The sequence below is a fragment of the Gossypium hirsutum genome, chromosome A04 (assembly GCF_007990345.1).
Source record: "Gossypium hirsutum isolate 1008001.06 chromosome A04, Gossypium_hirsutum_v2.1, whole genome shotgun sequence".
NCBI classification, from domain to species: Eukaryota; Viridiplantae; Streptophyta; class Magnoliopsida; order Malvales; family Malvaceae; genus Gossypium; species Gossypium hirsutum.
The window spans coordinates 4,533,960-4,551,230 of record NC_053427.1 but is presented as its reverse complement, the minus strand read 5'-3'; the positions used below and the strand labels follow the sequence as shown (position 1 = coordinate 4,551,230).

Genomic DNA, 17,271 nt, shown 5'->3' with positions numbered 1-17,271 from the left:
ATGAAAACACGAGAAATCCCACTCAAAATAGGAGTTTTTTTAACTTATAATTATATGCTTCTTTCTACTCCTTGATCATGACAACGTCCCTCCTCCTAAATCTATGTTAATACTGTGTATCAACAATTAAATATAGATATAATGATTTCCAATCAAGAGCGAAGTCAGAACAATATTTTAGGGGAGTCAAATGAAATTTTAAATTTTTATAGTCTATATTTTTATAATTTTTAATTGATTAAATCAAATTTTTATAATTTTAGAGGGGCAAAGTATAATTTTACATTTACTAATTTAAAATTTTTAAAAAATTTAAGGGTTTAAATAACAATTTTACATTTTAGGGGGGCCGAGGCCCATGCCAGCCCCCATCTAGATTCGCCACTGTTCCCAATTAATTATAATGATCAATGATAGGTGACTAATTAAAAATACATTATTTAAAAACTAATTAAGAATTAAATACTTGAAATTACATGCAATGTTTGTGCCTTAGGAACTAGTCATTTTATAAATATAGATAGATCCGAACAATATTTGAAATTTATATTTTGGGCAGAGTTAATTTAGATAATGATGTATAATTTTGACTTAATATAACTTTTAGTACTTGAACTTAGTAATTATATTTATTTTGATATCTCTACTTTTTTGGTCCAATTTGATCTTAAAACTTGGATTTCATCGAATTCTGATGACGTGGTACTTTGGATTTTATTTTTAAAACTTTCTAGTGATGTTGTGCTATTTTAAAGTATTTAGAGTGTTACATCATCAAACTTTTATATTTGCTAAATTTAGCTATCAAAATAGACCTAATTATTAAAAAGTTTATGGACTGAAAATCATAGTAACTTTTGAATTTTATACCATTCATAGATCCAATCTAAACCAAGTAGATTTCAGCATGGATATCACTGCTACTAAGAAGCTCCATGAAGAGAGCCTTCATTTATAGGTTATTAATAATTGTGGGTATTTGTAACTTATAAGTAATGAAATAATGCTTGTGTAAATAAAATTCAAGTTGCTTAGAAAAGACATCTCAATACTTCTAAGTTTCATTCCTTTTAATCTAGAATTTTGTTGGAAACATCCATACAGATGGATTTATTAGTATTTATTTCAATTTACTTGATTTGGAAGTTAAAAAAGTAGGTTGAAATTAATTGAAATTATTGTCTTTAAAGAAATAAATATTTTGTTGCAAGTGAGATTAAGTTGTGCTGTGGCTCGATTTAAAAGAAAAATATTCAAGCCATTTTTAATTTTTATTATATCATTGTGGTTTCTTCAAATATATTGGGTCAATTAAGGGCTTTCAAATTTGAGTTTGTATCAAAATTTGGGTCTAAATATGGCAAGTCCATTTGGCCCCCAAGATTTGCAAAATATGTTTTGCAAAGGTAGAATCAACCACCACCCTTCCCCACTCCCACCTATCTCGCCCAACTTGCCCAACATCATCACCAACCCGAAAAGTCGGCCGATTGATAGGTATATGATTATTATATGTTTTTTTGTCATTTAACATGTTTGGATCTTATTGTATAGGTTGAAGAAGGCTTGAAAGCAACGTTGGAGGACATGGCAGCAGTGAGCGCTGTAACTTTCAAGGGAGGACGCCACGAAGTTGCCTATTGACTTTTGATGTTCAGATACATGCCAAGGAGATGAAGTGTTGCAAAATAGTGGAGAAAGTCACCACAGTGGAACATTACCATTGAGCTTGGCATTTTTTCTCAATGACCATAGGGTAAAATATAGATTTAACACCTCACATCCGGCTTGGACGTTACGGCTGAATCTCGAGGAATTACACTAACTTGTTTAAAAGCTCAAAAATTGACTTTGAAATTGTGTGGTAAAACTATTGTTAACTTTGATAAAATATCGTTTTGCAGCGGAATTTACTAAGTTCTAAGGTTTGAAAATCGAGGTTTAATTTGCAACAAATCATTTTGCATATAGAATTATAATACTACTTAATCCGGAAAAGCAAATCAAAATGAAAAGTAAGTCCAAAATAATTTAAAGTCCAAAAGTTCGAAAAGTCCAAATTAAACATAAAATTCATTTAAATCATTTTAATGAAAGAATCTAATTCTGAGTTCCCGCACACCGTCCAATCCTAGGTTTGTTGATTACCAGAGAAGATAAAACAAATGATAGGCTTACGAGCCCAGTGTATAACTCAACCCATACAGACAGATCAAACATATATAAAAACACAAATATGTATTCAATTACGGTTCAAATATAAAATCAAATCTAATTTCAGATTCATGTTCAAATCCTACCCTTATTCGCTACACACCATCTCTGTTCATCCTTATATATCAATTAGGGTAATAAATATCCATCCAACCCTACACACTTATAAGTGAGCATATTTCACTTTTTAGAATAGTGCAATCAAGCTGCTAGAAATAATGCGGTAGTCTGCCAGAATCAGATAAGTGTGGCAATGCCATTAGAATAGATATGTGGTTTACACCACCAGGTAAAACAAACCATTAAACTGACAACACTTCCTTCGTCATATCATTATCCCACCTCAATGCACATGCAGTACTAAATAAATATCAAATGCACATATGTCATATATGCTATACACATCAAATAATAATATCATGCTTTTAGATATTACATAAACGAAGGTAGATTGCCAGATTTCATATTCTTAACACATAAATATCACATTTTAGAACCTATGAAGTGACTAATTTCGAATCACACTTCAAATATAACCCTAACGAAGTCTTATGGAAAATGGGACCACACATTTGTGTGGCCCACACGGTCTAACTAGCCCAGCTCGTGTTGCCCAAACAGCCTAACACACGCCCACGTGATGTCAACAGTGGGCTTTTTGGTATAGCGTCTTTCGCTATTTTTCAAGATTTTCGTTACACACCTTGTCATTTTGATGCTAACACTACAGCTAGGTTTTAGAACCTAAAGACGACATTCATAATGAATAATTTAGGGACAATTCACTAAACATAAGCCACAAACTCGGCCACAACCATTAACAATTAACCTTAACAAAACGAAAGAACCCCCAAATCGATGGCATTAATCACTTACCCTTGAAGGAAAGAGCAGCATAAAGCACCTAATTCGCTGGAGGAACATCGAACGCCTCAAGATCTTTTCCTAATAGCACATCAAACAATTAAATTAAATACGAAGAAACACTTGAATGACTACTTCGTCAACATAAAACTTTAATAACCAAAAATACTACATCACCCACAGGAATTCTTAATCTTACCCAACAACACAATCATGCACACAACAATACAAAAACTGGAACGGCTAAAAAAAAACTGGAACAATGGAAATCCCGCCATACTAGCACAGGATTTGAAAACAATAAAAAAATAAAGAAGAAAAGTTGTAAACAAGGAAACAAATTCAATAGAAAAGAGGAAGGAATGAGGAAGGATGACAATTGGAACAAGGAGAAAATTTTTGGAAAAGTGGAAGAAAGAGAGGAATTGTGACAGGAGAGAGAGTGAAAGAGTAGGAGAGATTTTTTGGGATAATTTTCAAAAATACAATCCCACTAGCTAACCGCCCACCAGATTTCTCGAATTCAAACTTAACCCAAACTCTACCACATGGGTAATACAAACTAGGGAATTAGCAAAAATATTTTCCACTTTGTACACTCAGGGACTCGAACACGTAACTTCTGGGTAAGCTGAAGCCTTACTACTAAACTAGCAGGCTCATTCTTTTCATCAACTGAAAAAAATTAAATTTAAGTCAGATGTTCAAAGATAGAGGTTGAGACAAAAATAGCAAAAATTAAAGGGAGATGATTTGAACCCAGAACCTTTTACACACAAGCACAACACATAACCACTAGATCAGATCAATTCATTTGACAAGTTTTAACAATTCAAAAACTATAATTTTGGGGCGTTACAACTCTCCCCACCTTAAATAAATTTCGGCTTCAAAATTTACTTGACTCAAATAGATGTGGGTATTATTATCGAATCGAGTCCTCTGGCTCCCATGTGGCTTCCCTTGTACATGATTCCGCTAGAGAACCTTAACTAACAAAATAGTTTTCTTTCTCAAGACCTTAACCTCTCAATCAAGAATCTGTATTGACTCCTCCTCAAAAGTTATATCAAGCCTCACATCAATCTCTTTTACAGGCACAATATAGGATAGATCAAATCGGTACAGTTTTAACATAGAGACATGGAAAATATTATGTATACAGTCTAATTCCGGAGGTAACTTTAATTGATAGGTGATTGGCCCTACTCATTTTAGAATTCGATAAGGCCCAATGAACCTAGGGCCCAACTCGTCTTTATGACCAAACCTACGAACTTTCTTCCACAAAGATACCTTAAGGAAAATCTTATCTCCCATAACGAACTCTCTATCTTCCCTCTTCATACCTGTATAAGACTTCTATCTATCAGAAGCTGCTTTAAGATGATCCCAAATCAATCTGACCTTACTCTCAATCTCAGAAACCATGCCTGGACCCATAATCCTCCTCTCACCCAACGTGGTCCAACATAACAGAGTACAACACTTACGACCATATAGAGCATCATATGGTGTCATTTGAATACTGGACTGAAAGCTCTTATTATAAGCAAATTCAGCCAGTGACAGAAACTAATCCCAACTACAACGGAAGTTAATAATGCAACTCCGTAACATATCATCCAATACCTGAATCACCCTCTCGAGCCGTCTATCTGTTTGTGGATGGAATGTAGTACTGAAGTCCAACCGAGTATCCAAAGCCTCATGCAGTTTCTTCCAGAACCAAGATATAAATCAAGGGTTTCGACCTGAGATAATTGACACAAGAACTCCATGGAGTCTCACTATCTCAGAGATGTATAAGTTTGCTAACTTTTGCAGAGAATAATCGATTTGAACTTTGGTAAAAGTATGTTATTTTGGATGGGTTTTTGAGGATTAATTAGTGTGGTTTGATGAACGATTGTAAGATTCATGTGATCCTGTAGTGTGGTTGATCAAATCTGCCATATGGTGTGTGAAACTAGCCCGATTTATCACTTGAAACTGGAGAAAAATGCGAAACAAGGGTTATTTTTAAAACTATCCAGCACCATAATACCGTGTGGTAAACTGTGTGTGCCACACGACCATTTGGGTAGGCTGTTTGGGGCACACGACTTGTGATTTTGTAGCCCGTGTGAGTAGGCCGTGTGGACTACAAGGCTAGATTTTTAGGCTGTGTTGGCCTTTTAGGCAATTTTGAAACCCAATTAGGGGAAGATTGAGGGACTCAAAAATTGGATCCATGGGTATTATATGGGCCCTAAAAAAGGTAAGATTCAGTAAACAAACATGGGTAAGTGTAGTAGGTATGTTAAATAAGTTCTGATAAGTATAATAATGCGTTATGATTTGCTATAAGTAGGTACGTGAATTAAACATGACTATCTTGTAAACCATGTGTGTTATACGTAATCTGCTATCTGTTTTGATAAGCTTTCCAATTTAACTTTGTAATATGAACATATGTTATTCTTATTTTGCATGTGCATTAGGATAAATTATAATATGATGGAGGAAGTATTATATGGCAGTTTTTACTGCAAATATATGGCGGTTAGACGCAAATTTCTATATGGCAGCTCAGCTACATATTTATGAGTGGGACATCGCCACATGTTGGTACGATTGCATGGATGGACTCTTGTAGTCTTATTTGGTGTAAGTGGCTAGTCGGAGTTGGCTTGCAGCGGATAGGGGTAGGATTTGTGTCTGCATTTGTTCCGGTCTGACATGACATTCTGATATGATATACGTGTTTCTGAAATATGACATTATAAAAATTTCGTTTAGATATATGTTTCTGAAATTATGTGATATGATAAGCTCCGATACATTACAAGATATACTCTAATATGTAATATGATATGAAATTTCAATCTGATTATTGTATTTGTAAAACTCATAAGAAAATTTTGTTTACAAGAGCTCGGATTGGTTTCTCGGTTAACTAAGTATGATAGTTACGTTATTAATCTTTCTGGACTTTTGGGACTATAATTTGTTTTTAAAATTTATTTTTGGTTTTTGTTTTGTTCGTCGGTTTTTGGGTTTTTTTACATAAAACCACCAAATCAAAATTGATTTCGATTTTCAAAAAAAAATAATCTAAGGATTTTTGTTGCAAATTCGAAATGGTTTTATGAAAATCTCTAACGAATGTTTCAAAATATGTCAATTGGTGAACTATATGTTTTCAGTTATCGAGATCATTTTTTTTATCAATTAAATCTTTGAAATTCTCATTTCGAAACGAAATAAGTTATTAAGTGATTTTATTGTAAGTTACGTGTTTTTGAGCAAAATATTTGACCAAAATACGTAAGGGTTTTGCCACACTTATGTTTTCAAAACACATTCTGGAAGCAAAAGTTTTTAAACGAGTTCAAACTAAAGATTTTCTCTGTGAAATATATAAGTTATGTATGTAATTTCCAAAATAACGAGTGTTTTTGTTAAATATGATGTTTTCAGATTGCACGATTCTGAAAGCTAGGATTAAACTTTTGGGTTTTCTTAAACAAACATATGCAACTCCTTCAAACTTGGCAATAACGTCCAGGCTGGGTTTGGAGTGTTACAAGAAGTTTAAATTTTTTCTTAAAATTAAGGCTTGTGGTATAGTCATAAACTCTAAACTAAATTATTACCTATGCTTTGTGTGAGGTGGTCAAATGATCCAATCAACTAACCAATTTAAAGGTACACTATCTGAGGACCTAAACTATCATTTCAAGAAAGTTTTAGAGATGTGTGATACTTTTAAGTTCACTAGTGTTTTGGATGAGGTAGTTAAGCTTCATCTTTTCTTTTTTTCACTTAGTGGTTGAACTATATTGTGGTAAGATGCATAGCCCTCCGATTCTATCACTACTTGAGATGAGTTGGCTAGTAGGTTTTAGAAATACTTTCCTCTGACAAAGACCGCAAAGCTTAGGAAGGATATCACAAGCTTTACCAGTATGAAGGTGATGTTGGAAAAATCGATTTAGAAAACAATATTTTTTAGGCATAATAAAGTTTAAATTTTTTCTTAAAATCAAGGCTTGTGGTATAGTAATAAACTCTAAACTAAATTATTACCTATGCTTTGTGTGAGGTGGTCTAAGTCATTTTCCAACTTTCTACCAAACAATCTTTTCTGTTATCCTCGAACCCCAAATTAATTTGAGTGTAGACTTAAACAAAACAAACTAAATGCACAAATTATAAATTTTTATTAACCTTCAATGGGAAAGTTAAGTTCTTTCTATGGGAATTGAAAACTTTAAGCTTTCCAGAAAATATAATTTATTCTTGTAAATAAATTACCACTATTTTCTTACACAGTAACGACACTCAATTACTTATGTAATTAGGTCACTTCTTTTATAAGAAAATAGTATAAGAGTTTTACGTGAATAAGGGCTAATCAGATAATAGTAATTTAATAGAAAATTACAGTGGAATGGAAAGGGCTGCGACAACCCTAAGGGAGATTAAGGTTTGTTGCCTCTCATTATATAGGATGGGTTCTCGAGCCCATCTCATGGATTGGGTACAATTATATGTGTTATCTAGACTTTCATTCAGCACTTATAATTTATCCAATTGATAGCTATTTTATTTATTTTCCCAAAATATTATTAATTAAATTAATGCAATTAAATATTTTTCTCAACCCAATTCTAATTTCGCTAAAGTAATGACAATTTTAATGTATTAGAATCTATGGGAAAATATATTAAATTTTTCCATTCAATAAAATTACAATGACTAATTAATTTAATTCTCACTTTGAACTTTCATTATTTAATTATAATTAATTAAATAGTAATCTAAAGAAATTAATTTAATTTCTAAGTCACCTTTTGTACTTAGCAAGAAACCATATTCACTACAGATAGTGATACATGTGTTCTAGTTTTCTTAGTCATTTTCATCCATTCATTCCATATTATCGATTCTACATGCAATCCATTTTGGGGTATTTCGAGCTACCAAAGAGATTAATTGGACAATATAATTAGTGCTCAAATAATTAAGTTTTGACTCTTCACCTATTAATTACAACATTATTTAATCATGGAGTCATTCCACTAAAGTATCATGATTGAACTAATTATAAAGAAGGGGAAAATATTTTGGACTAATTATAAAGAGGTTACTAAGCTTCAATCAAAAGTTAACAAAAAAAAATTTACCACTTGTCAGTCACTCATTCAATAGGATAATATGCTATGTCGACAATCTGTTAGAGGAAAACGGAAAATTTAATGGCAATCTAATTTGTACAATTATTTTAATTAGAGTAATTAAATTGAGAAAAAAATTTGAAGTGACCAAAATGTAGAGGTGTGCATGGGCCGGGCTACCTGGCCCGGCCCGAAAGCCCGCCCGAAAAATGGGAGGGTTTGGGTAAAAATATAGGCCCGAAATATGGGTTTGGGCACAAAAATGAGGCCCGTTTAGAAAATGGGCCAGGCTCGAGTAAAATTTTTTTGGCCCGGACCCGACCCGGCCCGGCCCGAATTATATAATAAATATATATATTTTTTATTTTTAATTATATTTATATTTTAATTTTAATTTTAATATAATCAATTTTTATTATATATTTTCAATTTGTGTATTGTTTTAAGAATTGTTTTAATATATTTTTTATTTGTTTCTTGTTTTAATATTTGTTTTAAATGTATTTGATTATTTAATATATTTTAAAATTTTTTATTTAATAAAATAAGTTAAAAAAATTTAATATGGGCCGGGCCGGGCTCGGGCTTAACAATTTTATTTTGGGCCGGGCTTGAATAAATTTTTAGGCCCATATTTCGGGCCGGGCCTAGGACTGGGCCTAGAAAATGGGCCTGAAATTTTTGGTGGGCCCGAACCCGGCCCGGTCCAGCCCATGCACACCTCTACCAAAATGACATAAACTCTATTTTAGAATGACCATGAATATAGTTTTCCCAATTAAGACTTAAAAAAAACTCAAATCGGAATTAGTAAGTAGCTCACATTAATTAGTAAGAAAATCAAATTTAACATACAAGTAATTAAATTATATATTTTTTAAAATATGGGAAAATAAAAACTGAAATTAAATTATTAAAAGAAAAAAGTGATGGATCTTTTGGACAGTAGATTCCAAAGCAAATATCACGCCTTTGGGACATGCATGACCCACACGTGGGCCAATTGATAACCGGAAACCTGCTTTTGCCCTCTCCCATCCCCCAACACAATCCAACGCTCGTGACCAATCTGACCAATCAGATTGCCAAGCTGCCAGTCACCCTTGGTCCACGTGTGTCAAATCACTTTGGCTGGGTCACCTACCCTAGGTCCCCTAGCCGTAACGCACTCATTACCCACCTCAAACAACAATAAAAATTTCAAACAAAAATATAAAATATCTTCCTTCAATTAGTTTTAACCTAAATTATCAATTTATAAAAAATTATTTAATATAAATATTTTAAATAAATTTATAATATAATAATATTATAGCACACTCGTGATATAAATGAAAAAAATATTTATTAAATTTTTAATTAACTCGTTATATTAATTTAATTAAAAAATTTATTTTATTAATTTAATATAAAAACCTCTTCATATTAATATAATTTATTATGTCCTTTCCGAAAGTGGTAAAAAGGTAAATAAAGAATCTATTTTGTCCTTTTTGTCAGAAACAATTTTTCTTCATTTTTCCTCTGACAATTTATTCCATATAATATATGTCAAAAAAAAAATATTCCCACTTATTACAAACCTGAATCTGAAGCCTATTACAATAAAATATGATAAAAATAAAAATCTGATCTTTTGAGACTGAAATGACGTTTTTGTCCTTCATTTACAAAACTGACAAATGGGGACTGTAAGAGAGTTCCAGACATATCATGCTTACCTGTTTAATGTGATTTGACGAAACTACCCTTTCATGAGCTAATTAACCTTAATTCATGATAATAATTATAATTATAATTAGGGTTAGGGATTTTTTTAAAATAATAATTTTTGCTTGCCTTGAAGATCTCAACAAGAAAAGATTGAGATTGAAAACAATTTGGTAGGGGACCTTTTTTTTTTAATTATTTGAGTTTTGCTTGTGAGAAAAGAAAAGTTATAATTCCAAAATAGTAGAGATTTTCTTATAATGAATAAATTTTGTATTAAGATTTTGGGGAAAAATATTATATCATTTTATGATTATAATTAAATCTTTTACTTGTGATATGATAATAATTAAATTATTTTTTTTCATTTATGAAAAAAAGTATTTTTTAAAATTTTTTAATGATCTATCTCAAGTCTGCAAATTGCAATGGTAAATTGGGATTCATTCTTTAAGCTTGTATAAGATTCATAATAGTAAGAAAAATTTTTAGAGACTATTAAATCTTGGCCTAAATCGTTAAATAAGTCTTTAATTTCATTGGTATGTAGATTATTGTTAATACAGGAAGACGTAGATTCGAATACGCTGAAGCATATTATCCTCTTATTTATAAGTCAATGAGGGATTTTGGATAATTTTAAACTCTCTATAGATATAAAAAATATCTTGATATAATTTTTTTTATAACCTTAACAAACAAATCAATTTTATTACGGCGAAACACTCAATAATCATGCACATAACAACAAGATAACATAATGCAAAATAGTTTAAGGTTGCATCATACTCAAATGAACGGTCATCTTTAAAAGTTTATCAAGGTTTGATTTTCATTTTTTATACATTATATACTTGAATTTTTTTTATCAATGGAGAAGGAAAAGCAGTCACTGACGTCTGAATGTGGGACCTAATGTTGAGCAACACAAGTCATTGACCTCTACAACAATGGTTAATTGAAATTTTGAGGTAAAAATACTATGAAAATTTTTGTATTAAGATTTTAGATTGTATTTTGTTTCTTTTACTTAAAACTAGATAAATTAGTATTTATATATTTGATTAACAAGTAAATTATTCTTTTTATTAAAAATTCTATCTATTTTTACTATTAAAAACTAGGCCTTATACATCAGAATGAGGTACATGTGGCACACTATGTGTAACTGTCTAATTATTCTATTAGTTACGTCAATTTTTAATAAAAAGGATCAGTTTATTTTTTGATTTAATATATACGGATTAATAATTTTTCATTACACTTGTAAATTCATAATATAAAAGTAAACCCAAATTAGGGAAAAAAATATAATGTATGTATATATAAAAATAAACCAAAAGTAAGATATTCAATTAATGTTCATTAGGTGATAAATTACAAGAAAATTAATTAAACCTTAATCAAACCACACACCCTTTATTTGTAAATTGGACCCCATTCACCAAACGAGGACAAATTAGTCATTTCCCATTTTCTAAACTTTTTTTTTCTTAAAACACCCAATTTTCCTCTTAAAACCTTTCCTTTTCCTTTTAATTTCATTTTTGTTCACATCTTTTCTATGCATTTGAAACAAGATTAACATCATCCATGGCACATTTCATTACCACCCAAAAACCCATAAAATTCCTTCATGTTTTCCTCACCTTAGTTTCTTTGATTTCACCCTTACTTTCGTCTTCACCGCCACCGCCTTCAATCCATGATCTCCTCCTTTCTAGAGGCTTGCCCAAAGGGTTACTCCCAAAGGAAGTGAAATCGTACACACTTTCCGATAATGGAACACTCGAGGTGTTCCTCGACGAGCCTTGCTTGACCAAGTATGAGAATAGGGTTTTTTTCGACAGTGTTGTGAGGGCTAACCTTAGCTATGGTAGTCTCATTGGTGTGGTTGGTTTAAGCCAAGAAGAGTTATTCCTTTGGTTGCCTGTCAAAGACATCATCGTTGATGACCCTAAATCTGGTCTCATTTTGTTTGACATTGGTCTTGCTTATAAACAGCTTTCTTTGTCTCTCTTTGAAGAACCTCCTAACTGTAAACCTCAAGGTACATCAATGGCGTTTCTTTTCTCTTATAAAAATATATAAATTTATCTGTAAAAATACCATAAAAATCCTTATATTAAGAATTTAATTACATTTTATTGGATTTTTGCAGGAATATTGAGGAATCAAGTGAGGAAGCAGAAAGGGTTTGAGGCTTTGAGATAAAGACACCAAGCTGTCTCAACTATGTTTTTTTTTTTTTGAAAATGTAATAATTAAGTAGGTTATATATATAATTATATATAATTAAATATAAGTAATGTTTAGGAGATGTAAAGAAGTGTGATTTGTTGAAATCTAATCTCTAATCACATTAAAAGATTTAATTTTTTTAAATAATCTAAATTCGTAATTATTCATAGTAAAATTTTAATTTCATGATTTTGTCATAAAAATATTTTCCAACGACCAAATAATCAAAATTATTCAAGTTTTAAGAAATTCATAAACCATAGATTTATCTCAAGTAATTAAGTTATATTTTATTACGCTAAAATAAGAAAAAGGTTGTTAAGAGTTAAATACTTATTTCAGTAGATTGAGTCTTAATTTAATTGACATCGACATTGTTGTTAATATATGAGGAAGTGAGTTCAAATGCGTTGAAATATATTATCATTCTATTTATAAATTAAAGACTGTATATGAGTAATTTTAAGCTGAAATTATTGTTAAAAAAACTTATTTCATAATGAAGATTTATATATTTCCCACCAATCATATCCTTATTTTAAGAGAGAAAAGTAAAAATGTTAATGTTTTTTTATTATTAAATGGACCCACTAGCACCTAAATGTAGGGTACATTAAGCATTTTTCCTACACCAATTTTCATTGTTTTTTGGCTTTACACCCTTCTTTGGGATCCTTTTATCCTTTTCTTAGGGATTTGGAACTTTGTTTTCCCTATTGCCCTACTACTTCAATTTCGTGAAAATTGTCTAAAGAGTTATCATGAAAGTTTCCTTAATTTTTTTTATTAAGTTAGGTCAATATATAATTTTTTTTAGAGAGATTTTTTGTTCTTTTGAATTGCCTTATTTGTTTTCAATTTCGTAAAATTTACCATTAGAATTGTCGTGAACTTTTTTGAATTTATTAAGTTTATATTGATAACTTCTTCGAAGTTGAAACAATGCGTCTTATATAATCAACGAGGTAGAGATGAAGTTAGAAAGTTATTTAGGGACCAAAAATGGATCATAAATTTTTGGAAAGTTAAAGTACAAATGTAGCGACCTAAAAATTTGGAGTACGGGCGCTAATTGAAGTGATTATTAAAAATTTGAAAATTGAATCTCGACTTTATTTGAAAAGGAGTCGCCACCGATCTTTTTTTCAGGTGTGATCGGACACCTACAAAATTCTCTTTTCAGAAGAAAAATTTATTTTTAAACTTTTCTAAAAAAGAGGCAATTTTAGGTCCACGTAAAAATCCAGAGAAAATTAGGGTTCGGGAGTCGGTTACGTGCGAGGAAGGTATTAGCACCCTCGCGACGCCCAAAATTGGTATCTCGTAAAACGCGCGTTGTCTTGATTTTCAAAAATACAAGTTCAATTTAATATTTAATTGTGATCCGATTGAAACTTGAGAAAACCCTTTTTTGTTTTTAAACACGAGAACTTTGAAACAAAATAATAATTTTTGAAAACACGAAGATTTTTGAAACACAAAAATTTTTTGAAAACACGAAAACACAAAATTTTTTTAACACGGGAATTTTTGAAAACACGACAGTTTTTGAAACATTAGAATTTTTTTAAAACACAAAATTTTATTTTGAAAACACAAAAATTTTGATAAATTATGAAACACGAAGATTTTTTTTTGAAACGCGGAAATTTATGAAACAAGGTCAATTTTTTGAAAACACGAAAATTTTTGAAAGACGAGAATTTTTTTGAAAACACGGACATTTATAAAACACGAAAGTTTTTTTTTTGAAAACAAGAAAATTTTCAAAATACGAGAATTTTTGAAAACAGGGGAAATTTTTGAAAACATGAAAATTTTTGAAACACTAGAATTTTGAAAACACGAAGATTTTTTAAACATTAGAATTTTTGAAAACACGAGGATTTTTTGAAATACAAACATTTTAGAAACATGAAAATTTTTAAAACATGACAATTTTTTTGAAACACGAGAAATTTATTTTTTTAAAACATAAAAAATTTTAAAACACGAGAATTTGTGAAACTCGAGAATTGTTGAAAAAAATAAAAAATTTTTGAAAATACGAAATTTTTTAGACACGAAAATTTTAGAAATATGGAAATTTTTAGAAAACACGAAAAATTTTGAAAAATAAAATTTTTTGAAAACACGAGAATTTTTGAAAACACGAAAAATTTTCTGATTTTTCATTAAGCACGTATCGCATTTAACACTAATCGGTGATATTCACTCAATATAGCAATGAAATCAACGAATTAGTGTCAAATCGATTCGTTACCTTATTTTTGAAAACACGAGAAATTTTTTTGAAGACACGAAAATTTCGAAACGCGAGGATCTTTTTTCTAAAAATACGAATTTTTTTGAATATTTTCGATTTTTAAAAGGGCGTATCGATTTTAACGCGAACCGGTGATATTCACGCGATGAAATCAACGAGTTCATGTTAAATCGATTCGTTGCCTTATTTATTAAAAGTATTTAAAATAAAATAAAAATTGAATTAAATTAAATTAAATTAAATTAAATTAAATTAAAAATATAAATGCCAAAGTATAAAAAATGCATAAAATACTAATAATATTAAAACGAAAAAAATACAAGCATTAAATTAAAATTAAAAAACGAAATTACCGAAAAATCTTGGGACACGAGCTTCGCCGAACGGGTAACGCAAAATTGAACCCCTTTTTTCTTGTTTTTTCTTTTTTCTTTTTTTTTCTTTTTTTCTCTCTGCTGGGTTGGCGCGCGGGCCTGGGTTGCTGGTGCTAGCTTGGGGTGGCCTGCTTCTTGTTAGGCTGAATTTGCTGCTGGATTGGGCTGCACTGGGCTTGGTTTGGGCCTGCTTTGTTTTTCTAGTTGCTGGCCTATTGTTTTTTTGCTGTTTCTTTTTTGGTTTTTTTTCTTGGAGCAGGCCTGCTGTTGCTGCTGGTGTGGCCTGCTGGCAGCACGGATCGGGTCTACTATTCGGGTCGGACCCGGGTTGTCGGGTCGGGTTGGCCCAGCTGTTGTAATTTTTTATTTTTTTCTTTTTTTCTTTCCCTTTCTTCTTTCCTTTGTTCCTCTCTTTTTCCTTTCCTTCTTCTTCCTTCTTCCCTTCGACCTTGCTCTTCCTCGCCGTAGCCGCTTCCTCCGCCCGATGCGACGGTCTCCTGCGTCTCCTCTTCTCTTCTTCTTTCTTCTTCTCTTCTTTTCTCTTTTTTTTTTTGTTTTCAGTTGCTGTTTTTATTTTCTCCTTTTTTGCTTGTTGCTTTGCTTGTTTGAGTTGTAGGTGTTGACGACGGTGGTGTTGCGGCGGTGGGCACGGTGGCGTTGGTGCAACGGCGGTGACTTTTGATTGCTGCTATTTTGATTTTTTTGGTTTCTTTGCTGTTTTTTCTTCGGTTGTGGAATCCCCCCTCCCTCTCTCTTTTCATTTTCTTTTTAATCTCTTGATTTTTGTCTTCTTTCTCTTTGTTTTCAGGTGGCAGCGGAGAGGGGAGGCCTGAAAATCTGGGAAGTGGGTGCCCCAAATCACGTAACCTGTCTGAAGGACCAAATCACAAATGCAGCAAAACTTCTGGGGCTAAATGTAATTTTTAGAAAATTTAGGATTAAAATGAAATTTAATGAAAGTTTAAGGGTCAAAATGAAATTTAGGAAAAGTTTAGGGGTCAAAATGCAATTTTTATTTTTTTAAATTTTTTTTTGAAATTTTGAAAATTAAACACAAATTCTAGTCGGACAAAAATTTAGTGCTTACAACTGCCCCTCTTTGCTCATCATTGTGAAACAAGGATAGTGCAAAGACTTAAAAGCACTAAATTTTGTTCAATTGTCCAATCTTTATTCTTTACTCGGCATGTGATCCTGAGCTCAACTCATTTCTCGCAATATGAATTGACTCTTTAAAACTAGACATTAAAAATAGAAATTGAAAATAGCTCAGCACGTGAGCCAAGGCTCAACTCACTTCTCGCAATATGAGTTGAAAACAGAATTTGCAAAAGGCTCAACTCACCTCTCGCAATATGAGTTGATTTTTTGAAAAATAGAAAAAGGCTCAACTCACCTCTCGCAATATGAGTTGGTTTTTGAAAAATAGAAATTAAAAGGCTCAACTCACCTCTCGCAATATGAGTTGATTTTTGAAAAACAGAAATTGAAAAGTAGAAATTGAAAATACCTCAGCGTGCCCTGAGGCTCAACTCACCTCTTCCAATATGAGTTGATTTTTTTTTGAAACACAGAAATTAAAAAAACAGAAATTAAAAACAGAATTTGAAAAGACCTCAGCGTGTGGCCTGAGACTCAACTCACCTCTTGCAATATGAGTTGATTTGAAAAGTAGAATTAGTAAAGCAGAAATTGAAAATACCTCAGCGTGCCTTGAGGCTCAACTCACCTCTCGCAATATAAGTTGATTTTTGAAAAGCATAGATTGAAAAAAACATAAATTGAAAATACCTCAGCATGTGAGCCGAGGCTCAACTCACCTCTTGCAATATGAGTTGATTTTTGAAAAACAAAAATTAAAAGGCTTAACTCACCTCTCGCAATATGAGTCAATTTAAAACATAAACTAAAAATACCTCGGCGTGCCCCGAGGCTCAACTCACTTCTCGCAATATGAGTTGATTTTTTTTTTAAATTTAAAAATACCTCAACGTGTCTTGAGGCTCAACTCATTTCTCGCAATATGAGTTGATTTTGAAAAACAAAAATTAAAAGGCTTAACTCACCTCTCGCAATATGAGTCAATTTAAAACATAAACTAAAAATACCTCGGCGTGCCCCGAGGCTCAACTCACTTCTCACAATATGAGTTGATTTTTGAAAAACAAAAATTAAAAGGCTTAACTCACCTCTCGCAATATGAGTCAATTTAAAACATAAACTAAAAATACCTCGGCGTGCCCCGAGGCTCAACTCACTTCTCGCAATATGAGTTGATTTTTTTAAAAAAAATTTAAAAATACCTCAACGTGTCTTGAGGCTCAACTCATTTCTCGCAATATGAGTTGATTTTAAAAAACAAAAATTAAAAGGCTTAACTCACCTCTCGCAATATGAGTCAATTTAAAACATAAACTAAAAATACCTCGGCGTGCCCCGA

At 31.6% G+C, this 17,271-nt stretch overlaps 1 protein-coding gene across 1 annotated transcript; it reads left to right on the top strand.

Moving 5' to 3' along the window:
- Positions 1–11,479: 11,479 nt before the first annotated feature.
- On the top strand, positions 11,480–12,320 carry LOC107940864 (uncharacterized). The gene is made up of 2 exons (XM_016874327.2): positions 11,480–12,000; positions 12,112–12,320. Exons 1-2 carry the CDS (start codon positions 11,544–11,546, stop codon positions 12,162–12,164), a joined length of 510 nt encoding a protein of 169 aa, XP_016729816.1. The 5' UTR covers positions 11,480–11,543; the 3' UTR covers positions 12,165–12,320.
- The last annotated feature ends 4,951 nt before the right edge of the window (positions 12,321–17,271 follow it).